At 39.9% G+C, this 16,496-nt stretch overlaps 2 protein-coding genes across 2 annotated transcripts in view; both read right to left on the bottom strand.

The window, feature by feature from the left end:
- The window catches only part of LOC114900004 (membrane cofactor protein-like), a 31,307-nt gene extending 23,387 nt beyond the window's left edge, over positions 1–7,920 (bottom strand). The window contains exon 1 of the mRNA XM_029231233.1: positions 7,717–7,920. Within this exon, the coding sequence (XP_029087066.1) occupies positions 7,717–7,837 (121 nt within the window). The 5' untranslated portion in view covers positions 7,838–7,920. The remainder of the gene's footprint in view (positions 1–7,716) is intronic.
- Positions 7,921–14,922: 7,002 nt separating this feature from the next.
- CR1L (complement C3b/C4b receptor 1 like) overlaps positions 14,923–16,496 on the bottom strand; it is a 99,773-nt gene continuing 98,199 nt past the window's right edge. The window contains exon 16 of the mRNA XM_029231225.1: positions 14,923–15,738. Within this exon, the coding sequence (XP_029087058.1) occupies positions 15,726–15,738 (13 nt within the window). The 3' untranslated portion in view covers positions 14,923–15,725. The remainder of the gene's footprint in view (positions 15,739–16,496) is intronic.

The raw sequence follows: 16,496 nt of genomic DNA, 5'->3' as shown, positions 1-16,496 counted from the left end.
ATATATATATATATATATATATATACACACATATCCTTACATACTTTTTTCTAAATTCATTTCAAAGTTCACCTCTCCTCTAAAAAGTCTTCCATAGTATATAGCACTCTGCTCAGATTACTTTTCCATAGTTTGAAACACAAGCATGTGATCACTTGTCACTTCAGGCTCAGTTTCCTCCCAGTAGGCAAAGTCCTAGAGGGCAGGGATCATATGCCTTCTTTTTCTACTACACTCTGTACACACTGGGTACTCAAGACATGCTATGATAAGAGGTGACTATTAAATAAACATTGTGGGTTTCAAAGATCAAAATAGATATGGACTAAGTATTTCAAAGTATGACTTCATTTCATATATTTCATATTTGTGAACTAAATAATTTTATGAGTGAATAGATAACATTTAAATATCAAAATTTGCCATTTTGAATAGACTTACATTGAAAAAATTTTGTTTTCTTGATATTACTTTAAATGTAATTTAATTTTTCTTCTCTGATCAATAGAGCATGCATATCCTTAGAAGCTCCCTGAGGTAGCTGTTTGGGCTATTTATCTAATATACCCCAACAGTAAAGCTACTTTCTTCCTATACTTTTATAAGTTTTTATTCTTTTTATTTTTTGGCGTGGGGAGTCCCTCCCTAGAAGAATGTAATTCCTACTTCAACAATTTTTCTTCCTTTTAATTACCTGTGGGCTCAACAACCTAACAAATCTGTTAGAAATACTATGTAAAATAATGATATGGAGACGCATCAAGTCCTATAGTGCTAAAGGAATGCAGAGGCCACACCTATAAGGTTAAGGGTCTAAGGAGAAAGAAATAGACCTATTTTGGTCCCTGACGAACCTTTTCTATATTACTCCCCTGGATCTCTGTCTTACTGCACATTGAGAGACTGGTCAAGAGAGAACTCTAAAGAGGTGAAATATTACCCTCCTTTCCTATCCTATTCTAAACTCTAAACTCCTCTCTTGATACACCGTCCAACATTTCATTTACATCATGTGCTGAAACTGTTTCAATACTTAGCAAATGTTTTCAACATTTCTACTATGCTGATCTTGTTACATGAATGCTCCTCAATTAACTGCCCAAAACAAAACAAAAGCAAAAAGCAAAAAAAAAAAAAAAAAAGGAAAACAAAACAATACAGAAAACCCCCCAAAACAAAACAAAACCCTTTAGTATTAAAAGCATTGCTTAAAAAGAAAATTAGTTGAGTTGAATTTTATTAATAATATTAAATTTACTCAATACCCTGAGCCAGACATTCTCATTTTAACATAGGAAAAAAACAAACAAACAAAAAACACAGGCTAGAAATGCTACATAATTTCATACTAGATGCAAATGTATTACATCATTCTAGAATTTCCTGGAACCACCAAGAAAGAAATCAAGTTAATAGCATGCCCATAATTAAATTACACAAGTGTTCTTTGTTTATGCACTCAATTTCAGTAACTATCTCGAAAGTATAAAAAAGAAGAGAAAATTCCTAAAATAACTCTCACACACAGTGTTCTGAATGGAAAAAGGCATGTCAATTGGACAGTTTAATCCATTCAACTAATGAAGGATTTCTTCCTACCAATATGCATCATGAAATGAGTGCTTTTAACAATGTGCAGTTTAGAATGTTGGCTTTGTCAACCAGTTGATCACAAGCTTTATACACTGTAATAATTGAGCCCAATAATCACACATTTTTATAATCAAATTTCTTCTTTTGCTCAGAACATTGAATTTTTTTCCTATGAGGATTTTCAAAGTAAATGTCCCTAGCTCCAAAAAAATAACATCTTAACTTAGTTTTTTCTAAATAGTTTACAACATTATTATTAGGCTGTAATGCTATACTTTAACAATGGATGCTATTACATAATAAGATAGGCTGCATTCAGAAAACTCCCCAGTGTTCCAGGTGAGTGTCAGGAAAGTGAAATAATGCTCTGCTGTGAATCAAGAAAACTGTTCACTTTCTATACACTTGCAAAAATTGTGCAAGCACTCTCTACCTGCTTGCAAAATTAAAAATAACTCCCTGACATAAGCACACACCACATCCCTTCCCATGTGGTTCCCTTCAGAAAATCATGGTCTCTGACCCAAATTGGAACTTCCTGAAATCTGACCACCCCCTCCTTCTCTCACTGTCCACTCAACCTATTTTTAAACTTTCTTTGCTTCTTCAAAACGCAGGCTCTAACATCTAACCTATCAATTTTATTTCTCAGTTCCCACTCATTTATAAGCCACTTAAATTACTTTCAAGTCATTAAGTAGCCTCCCTCTTGGTAAATTCACCCTAACACTCTCTCCCTCAGTAATTTTAATTACCCTGTCTACAACATCTGGAGCTATTGTTCATTCTCTCTTTGCTCTCTTGTGCCTGAAAAGCTCTTTTCCTTGGTTTCCAGGTAGCAAACCAGCCTGGTTTTCAGCCTGTCCTCTGGCTGCTCTTCCTTCTCTGTCTGATTGCATAATGTGACGTTCCTCATGGGTTATTCTACAAGCTCTCCTTATTTTCATTCTGCAAATCCCCCTGGGTCAGAATGTATACTCTCATGACATCATTACAACTGATGAGAGCTGCCTCCCGAATCCCTCTCTCCATCCTAGATCTTAGCTGGGGTGCCAAGTCTATATGTTCAACTGCCTCCCCACAGCTCCACTTGGAATGTGTCACACTATCTCAAATAACATAATGAAGCCAGCAAACAAGATGCATGTTTTCCACAACTGAAATGCCTGTTCCCTCTCTCTGTTTCCACCTTTACTTCTAATTCAAGCCACTATCATTTCTTATCTGGATTGCTACAAGAGTTTCTGAATAGGTCTCCTTACGGGTCTTGCCACCTTTCATTCAGTTCATCTTCACACTGCCACCAGAGTAATACTGATGTGATACTAGGACCAAGGCCCTTCCAAGTCAGATATGTTTCAACGGCTCCCTGCTTCCCTCATGATAATGTCTAAGGCTCCTTGACATGGCTAACAGAGCTTTAATATCTATCTGCTCACTCTTGCACAGTCTTCTAAGCCATATTCAATTCCACTAGTAGTGCCCATTAAATTACTCAAGTTACTGTAGTGCTCTAGACCTCCATGCATCATATTACTTCAGCTTTGACCAGAGACCCTGCCATTCCTCCCACCCACTCATCCTTCAGTTTCATCTTAGATGCCACTTCTTCCTGGAGGCTCCTAACATCTCTCACCCAAAAAATTCAGTTAAGTGTCCTCATGAGCCCCAATTTACTTCTTTCATAGCAATTTTCATACTGTAATTATTCATTGCTTATTTCCATAGGAGACTGTAGCCTTCTTGAGGACCATGTCTCATTCATCACTGCATTTCTAGTTCCTACTGCCAAAGCTGAATGAGTACTGTTATCAGTTTTATACATCCTTGGGTCAAAATTCAAATTCTTTACTGTTCAGCCAAACTGCTCCAGAAATATCTTCAAGTCATCACTTTTTTCACTGCTGTTTCTGTTCCTATTTTCCATTTCTTTCATTCATTTATTTATAGACATTTCACTTTATGAGAATTTTTAATTTCTTTCATGCCAAAATATTTATTTTAATATTTTATTATAAACCCATTTTATCTTACTTCTATGACTAGAAATAGTATTTTAACATTATTAAAAGTGAACTCCAAAGACTGTGGGTTATATTTTTTCCTAAAGATTAGCAATGAACAATTCTAGAACTTGTTTCTTAAAACCGTGGTGATATTAATCATTTTAGAAATAGCAAATTAAACCTGTGCCAATCATTATTTTAGTGTTTTTTAACTAACTTATCCTTCACAATCTTCCTATGAGTTGTGTACTATTTCCCATTCTTTAAGATGAACAATCTGAACCATGGTAAGGTGAAGTAATTTGCCCATGAATATATTCCCTGTAGGTAGCAGACCCAGGGTCAAGCCAGGAAACCCGGTTCCACTACCCACATTGCTTTCCATCACTGTCTGTCATCTAGAACCCTCGTATGGTTATGACAACAACGTTTGTCTGCAATTTAGTCCTTAAGCAATGGTCTTCTACAGAGCCTGGGGAGATTAAAGCAAGCTTAGCTTAGATTTGCATTGTGCTAGGGCAAACGAAAGGCCTCAAGGTGCCCAAAAAGAACAGGTAATAACACCACAGTCTGATTTTTATGATAGTAATTTTTCATTCCTAACTATCCTCTTCTTCCATAATAATTCACTCTGTGATCTACACCGTTGCCTTCCTCTTGCCTCCTTTGCCCTACTGCTGCCACACTGGGTAGCTAGGCAGTCCATGACTGCCCCGAGCCATGTCACATCTCTGAGCCTTTGCTCACACTGTTATCTCTGCTCTGAACACCTTTCTTCCTGCTCAGGAGAACTCCTTCAACTCTTGTCTTCCTTGACTTAATTCACTCAACATCTCCTCTAGGAAGTAGTCTCTGCTTCCCTGGGGAGGCACTGACCAGTTCCCTTCTCTTGTGTAAGCAGCTTTTTGTAGGAAAGAGCTTTTTGCAGGAGGTCCCTTTTGTCTTGTCACTTTAGCAAAGCTATACTTTAATTAACTTCTGGCCCAAGCACACCTTTCACATCTTTTGATCACACAATACTTTGCCTAGCCTGTTGGTTCTCTTCTTAGATCAAATAGAAAGGAAGAATAATTAACAGATGATCAGATCTTTCCCCCAGCTTTCCCTTCAGTAACCTCGAGAGCAAACTGTGTGAAACAGATAACATCTAAAGAAATATCACAAGGAGTCAACAAGTCTGCAGGCAATGGGAGATGTCAATAAATATGACTCCCTATCTCAATGATTAACTGAGATTACTTCCCCTTTTTCCCTTAAAAAACTTTCATGGCCAAGCAGAATCTTCAGAGTTAGCTCTGGGACAGGAGTCTGCCTTCTCCCCAGATGCCAGCCTTCCGATTAAACCTTTCCATTCCTACCAGTACTTGTCTCTCAAGTATTGACTTTCTGAGCAGCGAGCAGCCAGACCTGAGTTCGGTAGTACTCGGACTCTCCTCTGCATGGATCTCTCAGCTCACCATCACATGTCTTCATGTTTAACACATGATATTGTGGACTCCATTCAGCTGTGTGGCCACAACACCTCACACAGTACATGCCTCATAGTCGCTATTCAAAACACTTTGGTTCTCAAAGTTACACTGCTGTCAAACAGAAACCAATGGTAAAGAATACAGTATAATGAATCTAATATTGAAAATAATCATCTTAAAACTTTATGCACTGGAGAAAGATTTGACCACCTAATTTCTTTTGTTCTCTATCTCCCAGTATTATTGTAACCTAGCAATTGACCAATAAGGACTATTCTCCTTGCACTGTAATATGCAGAGTAAGAAACTAAGAAACTACTGTGTAAGCACTTATTGACCTTGGCTTCTTTCAAAAGAAAAGACCTAAAATAGGCAGAAGAGACCACCCATAAAAGGAAATTGTAGGTTTTGTCCAACAAAGCAGACTCATTCTGGAGGAATGAGACTGGTCCCTTCTGTGACCTACCATTTGGCAACTACCTCTGAGATGGCAAGACTCCCAAGGCACAACACTGTTCGATTGCAAAACCTTCTCCTCATGAGCCGCTTCAGCGCATGTTTATTATATCCACATACTTTCCCTGCCCAACATAGTGAGTTCTCATTTGTACCTTACCTAAGTTTCTTACCTATCCTGATTTTACCTTTCAACCTTAAACCTAACCTTCTTTTTCCTCCTCTTCATTTCTAGCTGTTATCTTCCCTGATACATCCTATTCATTTTACTTATCTATTTTCCTCTATTTTGAATAGTTTTCATCATCTCCTTCAACTTCTAGCTTTAAGCCTATTCTAAACATTATTATTCTTTAAAAAAGTCCTTTTGATTTTTTGTTAGCACTGCTGTTCCATCACCCACAACTCTCTTGCAGAGAAATAAACTTTCAAAATGATCCGTAACAAGCAAGACTGGAGTATTGAGAACCCTGAGGAGTCTACAGTCAGGAGAAGATAGATCCTTTCTGACCCCCAGCTGTCCCTGCCTTAGCTTTTTAGGCACCACAGAAAGTCCATCCTAAGCATGGCTCTTTAGAGAACCTTTCTCCTGGAAGCAAGAGAAGTTGTTCCTGGGCTCTAAGCCTCAGCCGAATGTTACCTTTAGTTTTCTGGTACTTGAGAGTTATACAATAATGTTGACACTGAGGCAAAAAAAAATGGGCATTTGAAACCACAAGTGTGACAAGACAGCCAAGATCTCTGCGTTCTAGTGAGGAGAGAACAGAAAACATAGTTTGGGAGGGTGACTACCAGTTGGGGGGAATTGAGCTGAAGTGTGTGTGTCCACCGGAAACAGTGCATCAGAGAAGGTCCCTCTGAGGGGATAACATCACAACTGACTTTGAAGAGTAAGAAGGAGCCAATTACGCAAGAGGCAGAAGGAGAATGTTCCAAGGCCAAGGGAACAGCATGTACAGAAGGCAAAGGGCAGAGTTTGGCCTGTTTGATGAGCAGAAATGTCTTCCCTTCCACCAGTCATTTGTTAAATGCTGTCAGAGAATCATGCTCCTTTCCTCCTGGGTACTTCTTTTGGGTTATAACATATTCATTAACATTATGTTTTGGCTACTGTCTACCACTCCCAATAAATTGTAGCAAGTATTTTATTTCCTAACATGTGCCTGGCACTGGGGACCCAAGACCAGCACAGGACCTGGCATATAGAAGGCAAGTATTTATTGAATGAATGCTGCTAAGAAAAAATGCAGCATACAAACTGTATATGTAATAGATCCTAAAAATAACTTGGACATGGAAACACACGTGTATATAAAGACAGAAGGAAATATACCAAAGTATTAAAAATGGTTGTCCTTTGATTGTGTATGTTTTATACAATAAGCATGCCTTTTTTGGGGGCATATATTTAAAGTATTTATTCGATTCAATGAAACACGGAAAAGAAAAAAAAAAAGTGAATGGGCCTCAGCTCTAGTTTATGAAGCTGTATGGGAAAACCAGATGAACGTCATTTATAGTTCATTTTCAGGATACTCATTTTTCACTAGGTTTGGCTACCAATGTTTTTTAGGTTGCTTCGGTAAGCCCCATACAAAGCAGCTTCCTTGTCCCACACTGGGCACCACTGGGCTGGCGACTTCCACAAAGCATACACCAGGGTACATTCCCCCAGGCTCCCCAGCGGGTCACAAACACCCCACACACAAGGCATCACCGGCCTAGAGAACATAAGGCAACCCCTCCCCCAGGGCACAGCACCAGCCTAGCAGCATCCCCAGACACAGGGGCACTCAAGAGCAAGCCGTCCTCACCAGCACCGGGTCCCTGCTCCTGTTCCGACTTGGCTCAGTCCTGGAAACACCCTACAGACTTTTGCTAGGGACCCAGCCTGGTCCGGGGTAAACCCCGGCCGAGCCCACCACCCCTCACCGCTCAGTGCCCACCACCAAGCAAGCCTTCTCCTCGGCCACTACGTGGTCTCCACCCCGGTGGGTCCCCGCACAGCAAGACCCAGGACATTCCGGCCACGCCTTAAACCCTAACTCCGCACGACCCCGGGTGGATCCAGCTTCGCGCCTCCGCCCGGAGCCAACAAGCAAAGCTCCCCCGGCCCTCGGTTCTGACCTGCCTGCTCCCCGACCCACTCCAGTTCGCCGCCAGGGCGCACACTCTCTCCAGGCTCCTACCGGAGAATATGGGCAACGGGAGCACTAAAGACAGCAAAAGAATCCCGCCGCAGCACCAAGGAAAAGGGGGACTCTCTGGGCGGCCGGGAGGTGCCTGGCGAGGCGCGCAAGACGCCGTCATTTTTGGGAAAATCAGCGGGAAACCCGAGACCAAGCCAGGAGAAACCTTTTAGATAGAGTTCAGTTACCAGACGCAATAATCCCCGGATTCACAGTGTCATGTGCGGTCACGCAGGTGGGCGTGGCCTAGAACTCCGCAGGAGCGAAGGAGAGGGCCTTGCGGGGCCAATGGGCGGGCTGCAAGGCTGGGCCTCGGCGCCCGGGGCGGCCCTTAAGCCTGGAGAGGCGGGGCGAGGCCCTTGCGCGGGGCTAACCCTCCCGGTGGGCTGGGAGCTTTGCGCCTCCTCCTTGGACTCGGACTGTCTCTGACTCCTCTGTCTGCAGACCTGAAGGAGAGCCGCGGCGGCTTGCGGGAAATGGCTGGCTCACCGCCTCTACGTAAACAGACTGTTACCAACCTACTCAAGAACGGTGGAAAGGAATCAAGGGCCGGTGCGGTCATCACTGTCCCTTTTCCGGAAAGCTGGACTGAAGAATCAAGCGCATCGACCCTAAAATAGAAACCTAGAGCCCAGCCAGTGGGTCACTGTGCGGCAGACACCCCTCAGGACTCCAGTTTGGACCTGGGGCACTCCAAACTGTCCGGACACCTGGACCCTTGCTCAATCTTTAGCATTAGTCAGGCATAATTCGGGACAATAGTTGAGGTTTCCGTGGTTGAGCCTCTGCTTCTGAAGCCTCTCATGGCCTGATGTCAAAATCACGAAAGGTTTGGTCATTGCTCTCCCAACTGCTAAAGTCAATTAGCCTTCCCTGTGTTCCCAGGAAAGGACCCCTGGGAAGGTAAATTGTGTTGATGAAATATACATGCATGAAAAAGGCAAGGACGGGGTGGGGGGCATTAAGTGCCAAATTTCTTGGAAGCAGTAAATGTCATTAGAGTTGGGAGGGGTAGGAATTGGTCAGCTGAAGTGGATAAGGGGGAGAACTTTTCTGTTGAAACGATCTTGCAAACAATGCTGGAAAATTATCAATGAGCAAGATTTATTTGTAGAATTGTAAGTAAACCTGTATGACTAGTAAAAGAAATATAAAAGTAACCCGACTGGTATTAAAGAGCAAACAAAAGAAGTTGACATTTTCTTATTAGTTGGCAAAGAATAAGAAGGTCAACCAACGTAAGTAAACGTATTTGGGGAACCAGTACCCTCAAATTTTAGTATTTAACGTAACTCTTCTGTATGTCAAAAGTTTTAAAATGGACATGACTTTTAAACCACCAGTTCCATTTAGAGTTTATCCCAAAAATATCATCAGAGCTGTGAGCAAAGCTGTATAGTTTTCCAAAAAAAAATTAAATCCATGTGTCTAGCAAAAATATTAAGGATTTTATACTAGGTAGTTTATTGTTTAAAAAAAAATCAATGTGAGAAACTATGATAAATTCCTGAGTGGAAAAAGCAGACTCCAAACCAGTGTGTACCTTTTTTCATTCCTTTTATTAAAACAAAAGTACTATCTTGATACACACAGAAAGAGATTAGTTGGAAATATACCAAAATTAACCAATAGTTGATAGGATTATGGATATTTAATTTTCTTTGTGCTTTTCAGCTTTCTATACTGACACTATGTTACCTTTGGAATCAGGTAAAGAAAAATAATTATTTACATCCAACCTATATTTCAATTGCTATTTCATTCATAGAATGGTGGGGATAGAACCTGTTATCACATAGAGTTAAGGTATGAGAGGATGGTGAGGAAATGGAAATTCTCCGTATAAACTTCAAATGCATCATCTAGAATTACAAAACTTTATATATATATTTTTTAATTTTTAAAAATTTTTATTGGACTGTTGGACTGTTAGTTTCTGCTGTACAGCAAAGTGAATCAGTTATACATATACATATATCCACTCTTTTTTAGATTCTTTTCCCATATAGGTCATTACAGAGTATTGGTTAGAGTTCCCTGTGCTATACAGTAGGTCCTTATTAGTTAACTATTTTATGTATAGTAGTATGTATATGTCAATCCCAACCTGCCAATTTATCCCTTTCACCCTTCTCCCCCGTAACCATGTTTGTTTTTTACATCTGTGACTCTATTTCTGTTTTGTAAATAAGTTCATTTGTATCATTTTTTAGATTCCAGATATAAGCAATATCATATGATATTTGTCTCTCTCTGACTCACTTCACTCAGTATGACAATCTCTAGGTTCATCCATGTTGCTGCAAACGGCATTATTTCATTCTTTTTATGGCTGAGTAATATTCCATTGTACCACATCTTCTTTATCCGTTCCTCTGTCAATGGACATTTAGGCTGCTTCCAACAAAACTTTATATATTTTTAAACAATTTTATATGTGAGACGTACTAAAGCTATTCTGGGATGAACAAACCATGGAATTTCCTCTTCCTCCCAGACCAATACAATTTTTTGAATTCTTGGCAGAGCATATAAGCACAAAATGTGGATGTGATATATAAAATATACACCTTAGTATTGGGGGTTATAAAATCCATAATTTTATAATTAAGGGGACAGTGAAAGGAAATGCAATGAGGGGGAATTATCATTTCTGTTAATACTTTCAGTTATGAAGGAGTGATATAACAGAAATATTCTGTGGCTAACTGTTGGCATTAACTTATGAAAACAGAAATTATTTCTTCTGCAACTATTTGTACATAATATTGTATGTCAATAAGCTGAAAAAAAAACTTTCCCGTTTATTTTTGGGCTTGAAAGTAAGGGTTTTTTTGTTTTTTTTTATTCTCATGAGAAAATTTAAAAGGTAGGGAAAGAAGTAGGCTAGTTTTTGCTAGATTAGATTCAAGGATTGGGGTTTTACTGGAACTTTGTTTCAGTGAAATTTCTGTACCTGGGGCTCATCAAATCATCCCAAATACAATTGAAGAGTTTCACATAGATTTCTTTAACTTATTTTGATTTGACCCAACTGAGGCTCCATTTGAAAGGTTCTAAGTCTCGTTCTCTATTTTTCTGGACAAGTTCCACGAGGCAGGGATAGTTTTCTTGCTGTATCTCCAGTGCTGAGACAGTTCTAGACCTACACTAGGTGCATAGTAAATACCCATTAAATACTGAATGAAATAAATGGGTGTTGCTGTCAAGTGCATTTAACATGTTTCTGCCAATCCTCCCCCAGTGTGCATTTACCAAATGCTGGGAAGGTCCTGAGAGATTTTGATTTTAGTAATTTTAGCCACTAGGAACAAAGCAGGATTTGTCTCTGAAAGGATTTGTCTACAACTGTCTGCATAGAAAACTTTCCTAAATCAGGCATGGCAAGCTGACCTATGAAGTGGATCTACTGTCTAACCCTTAGTCTTGAGATCATTTTAGTGACTGAGTTCAAAGGGAGAGTATGGACTGTGAACTTCCTAAGGTGCTGAGAGGAATAGAACTCAAGAGTCGAGGCTTTGAGTGAAGTAGGGGCTTACACACTAGTGGTTCCTCCAACTCCCCCTAAAGATTTTGTCAAGCTGCCAGCGATAAAATGAGGAGAGAATGGAAAATATGATTGTTTGTAGACCAGATTTTGAGCTATGTAGTAGCTCTCCTGTAAGCTTTAGGAATGGCGGTAAGATGGAGGGAGGTGTCTGTGGATGTCATTAACCCGAGGGGGACTTCATTAAATAAAACAATGCTAGATGATCCTTTGCCTCCTAAATTGGTATATTTACATTTTGCTTTTCAGAGGTGAGGGTAGCAGCATGAAGGGGCCTGTGACTGCTCTCAGAAGAGGCTTTCCCCTGTCATGGTGCTTTACAGGTTAGGTGTTTGTGAAAACCTGAAAGAGAATGGCTAAACAGAGGATAGTTAACCACCTTTTTGAGGCTGGTCCTGGGAGCTCTGCCACCTCTACTCGCACCTGGTAGGCACCTGCCAGCAAATTGACCTTCGTACTTGGCTGTTACCTCAAGAGCATTACTGTGGTGCCACACCCAACACAGGGATTCTGAACCCAGTCAAGTACAGAAAGGAGGGCATTTCTCATAAGGATCACATATTCATTTTGTTTCCTCTTGGCTTTTGAAATCTTTACACAGTAAATATATTACAAACCATATTCCACAAGTCGATTTGCAAAGATAAAATCTCTTATTCCTTTCTTATTATAATGCTGAGACAAATTACATTTAAACATCATGTACTTTAACTTACATCTCACATTTAACTGTACAAAAAGGCAAGTGAAACAAAACAATATTAGAATGTTAGTACTAGGAATAGCTTTGGAGATCAATTAGCCCAGCCCCTGCTTTTCAGATGAAATATATAAGGTCAGAAGTGAACAGAAATGCTCAGTAATACAAGTTAAGCAGTATAGTATTTTACCCATAATTAATAATGTGAAGAAAAAAAATGTTGCCTGCTATTCCAGTTCTGCAAGGATTAAGCCATTAGCTACTGCAGTTGCTCATGGACAGTGCACCCCGAGGGGAATTCAAGATGGAGAAAAACAGGAAGTACGTTGTGCTTTGGATTATATAGGCCCCTAGATGGTTAAGATGCATATCTAAGGAAAAATATCTTTCATACTTAGAAAAGCAATAAAATCATTAACTTGAGATGTCTGTTCTTTGGGATTAGCAGTAATCTTTTGATGTTCAACTACATGTCTGCTTTTTTTTTCCAGCAAAAAATTCATGTATATCCTGACTGCTGCCTTACCTCCTCAGAGCCATTCCTCAGAGCTGAGAGACTGTTTCCTGGGCTGTAGTCCTCAGAAAGGTCACAGAATAAAACTTAACTCACAACTTTTACCTTGTGAGTTTTTCTTTCAGTGGACAGTATATACATTATTACATAGTATATATTTAATATATACATAATTTAAACACATATTTCCCATAGATAACTGATGTTTAGAGAAACACACAGATTTCTTGCAGTTAGAAAGTCACACACATCAAATATTTTTTAATCACATTGTTCACTGACATACTACATTCTGGGGGGGAAAAAAAGAAATGAGAATTTTTTTCTTGTGATGGGAAATTTTGATTCTAAGAATGGTTGATTCCCAAGCAATTGATTTCTAGTTCTCCTTTAAAATTTACTTCCTCAGAAACCCAAGAAATAATAGAGATTGCTAAAATTTTAGCTAAGCAAAACATTGAGCAACTCTTCATATTTTCAGGGGCTACTTGTCTTTCTTTTTTGTTTTGTTGACGTAGGTGTGTGTCCTTTGCCTGTATTTTGTGAGATGAGCAGCGGTTGTCTTTGAATTTTTAAGTCTCAAGACATTTACCCTTTGCCTGTGATATAAGTTGCAATGTCTTCTTTCATTTTTCTTTGCTTATACTGTTTTATTTTTCTATCTTGTATGATTTTAAATTGAAAGTCACATTGATGTCCAGTTCACTCTTTATATTTATCAAGGTAAATGTGGAAGAATATACTTTAAAACCCAGAATTACACAGAAATTAGCAGTAGTCTTATACAAATCTATTGTTAAATATCCAGAAAGATTTGATATGTTTTAGAGATCATTAGAGTGGCTGATAATATTATACCAAATAAAGTTTTGATCTATAAGGATGTGGATGCATTAAAGATTCCAGGGCTACTTATTTAGAAGGTGTCAGTACGTGTTTATTGTAGGGGAATAAAATGTGCCACCTGGGCTACTTATTTAGAAGGTGTCAGTACGTGTTTATTGTAGGGGAATAAAATGTGCCACCTGGAAATGTGTCTCATTGGCATGAGGATTATTGGGCTGATTATTATTTTTTTTAAGTAAAGTTATTTATTTATTTTTGGCTGCATTGGATCTTCGTTGCTGCGTGCGGGCTTTCTCTAGTTACTGCGAGTGGGGGCTACTCTTCGTTGCGGTGCACGGGCTTCTCTTGTTGCGGAGCATGGGCTCTAAGCGCATCGGCTTCAGTAGCTGTGGCATGCAGGCTCAGTAGCTGTGGCTCGCGGGCTCTAGAGCACAGGCTCAGTAGTTGTGGTGCGTGGGCTTAGTTGCTCCACGGCATGTGGGATCTTCCCGGACCAGGGCTCGAATCCATGTCCTCTGCGTTGGCAGGCAGATTCTTAACCACTGCACTACCAGGGAAGCCCTAGGCTGATTATTTTTAAGAAACAGAAAGCTCAGGAAGTTTTTTCTTGTTACCACCCTCTTAGCTGCTTAAAAAAATTTAGATAAAGTGATTGTTCCAGGAATAGGACTATAACCAGAGATATGTGCAAACAATATGGGCTAAAGTGGTGGGAGCGGTGTGTGTGTGGGGGGAACTTGGCACGGCCTAGAGATCAGAGTCTACTCTGAGTCTCATTGTCTCTGCCTGGCCCAGCAAGCATTTTTCAAACATTTGTTTTTCCACCTCCATGTAAATTACCTTCCTCCCCTTTAAAGTCCCAAACCACTACCCCCAACATCCTCCTTCGTCTTTAGCTGAAAATGGTATTTAAGGGGAGTGCTCTGACCATTTTGGGAGTTACTGTTTTCCTGGGTTTCTCCCACATAAACATGTTATTAAAATTGGTTTGATTTTCTCCTGTTAATCTGTCTGATGTCAATTTAATTCTTAGACCAGCTATAAGAATTTCTAGAGGGAAATTTTTCCTCCCTGACATTATTAGCTTGATAAATTATTAAAAGTCATGCTTTCTTAGTTAATTTAGTGTTTTCTGAATTGATACAAAAGTAAGCTAGTTACTTTTATGATAAAAATTATTTTTATTTAAATTTTAGTATTTTAAAATTAATAACATAGGTCAAAGCGCTTTTGAAATAGAGCTTAAGAAATATCCAAAGCTTAATTTTTTTTCCAGCTATTTCTCTTGAATAGTATTGACCCATCTCCCCTATAATCATTTAATACCTTTTTTAAAAAATTTATTTATTTATTTGGCTGTGCTGGGTCTTTAGTTGCAGCACACAGGATCTTCATTGCCTCTTCGTTGCAGCGTGCGGGATCTTTGGTTGTGGCATGCAGGCTCTTCGTTGTGGCATGCGGGATCTAGTTCCCTGACCAGGGATCCAGCCTGGGCCCCCTGCATTGGGAGCATGGAGTCTTAACTGCTGGACCACCAGGGAAGTACCAATGCCTTTTTTTTTTTTTTTTTGCGGTACGTGGGCCTCTCACTGTTGTGGCCTCTCCCATTGTGGAGCACAGGCTCCAGACGCGCAGGTTCAGTGGCCATGGCTCAAGGGCCCAGCCGCTCCGCGGCATGTGGGATCTTCCCGGACCGGGGCACGGACCCGTGTCCCCTGCATCGGCAGGCGGACTCTCAACCACTGCGCCACCAGGGAAGCCCCCAATGCCTTTTTAATAAACAGAAATTAATTTATTTTTCTTTGAGAAAGTGAAAACTGATATACCGTACATTTTTCTCCAAAATGTCTAAAATGAGTGGATTCTATTCAATAAAAAAGAAAGTATTTAAGAAAGAAAAACATGTGTATAAAGAAACATATATAAAGATTAGCAGAACATGAATTAAAATATTAACAATGGTTACCACTGGGTAGTATAATTAATGTGACTTTTCTTCATATCTTCTCCCTGCATTTTCCAAATTTGCCCTAATGTGCCCATTCTTATTATAAACATTTGGGAAAAAAATGACCAACTTACAAGCAGAAATCCTAGGCAACACTTTTTTCCTTTAAATAGTTAGACTACTTATAAATCCTAAGTGTAGTTTTCCCCTGACTAGGTAATGTGTGTTTTCAGCACAAGAGAGGAGAGTGAAGGGGTGACCGTAATCCAAGCTAAGAAGAGGGTGCTTCAGTAGGTACTGGGAGAGTTTCAGCATCTTCAAGTGCACATGTTTGCATCTCTGTGAAGTCACTTCAAAGATTTTATGAGTCTCAGATCTTATTCTGTTGAAATGAATTGGCTCTTTTCCAATCAACATTTTAATTCGAGGTGTTCTTTAGCTTTATAGTACTTTGTCAAGGAAGGACACTGAAATAACAAAATATTTTTATTTAGATGACAGCATGGTCGACAACTGGACTACCCAGAATTTATATGCTGATAATCATGATGCTAGCATTGCACATAAATTACAAGTTTTAAAAGAAGTGTTTACTTGGACCTCCCTGGTGGCACAGTGGTTACGAATCCACCTGCCAATGCAAGGGACACAGGTTCGAGCCCTGGTCTGGGAAGATGCCACATGCCATGGAGCAACTAAGCCCATGCGTCACAACTACTGAGCCTGTGCTCTAGAGCACGTGAACTACAACTACTGATCCTACACACCTAGAGCTCATGCTCCACAACAAGAGAAGCCACCACAATGAGAAGCCTGTGCATGGCAACAAAGAGTAGCCGCTGCTCACCACAACTAGAGAAAAGCCCACATGCAGCAACGAAGACCCAACACAGCCAAAAAAAAAAAAAAATTAAAAAAAGAATTGAGCAACTAAATAAAAAGAGCCTCATTCTGGAACACACACAGGTCCCTCATAACACATAAAATGATTCCTTGAGTCTCTTTTCTGATCGATGGTTTTGTTAGAGGAAATAAACAGGAGCTCGAGGTTTGGAGGAGGGTCAGCTTCAGATAGCATGTCCTCCTCCCCTACTCGCAGTAAGATCGAAAGAAGTTACTGTATAGTTCAAGATATCCAAATGCTCCCTTGGCCATGCTGAAGCCTCTCCTGTTTCTCAAGGCCAGGAACACTGTTCTTGTACTAATGGACACCCCTGATGAGGCT

Source organism: Monodon monoceros, unplaced genomic scaffold (genome assembly GCF_005190385.1).
Source record: "Monodon monoceros isolate NGI ecotype Baffin Bay Population unplaced genomic scaffold, NGI_Narwhal_1 Super_Scaffold_18, whole genome shotgun sequence".
Classification (NCBI taxonomy): Eukaryota; Metazoa; Chordata; class Mammalia; order Artiodactyla; family Monodontidae; genus Monodon; species Monodon monoceros.
Note: the sequence above shows the minus strand (reverse complement) of the source record. Positions and strands in the feature narration are given on the sequence as shown.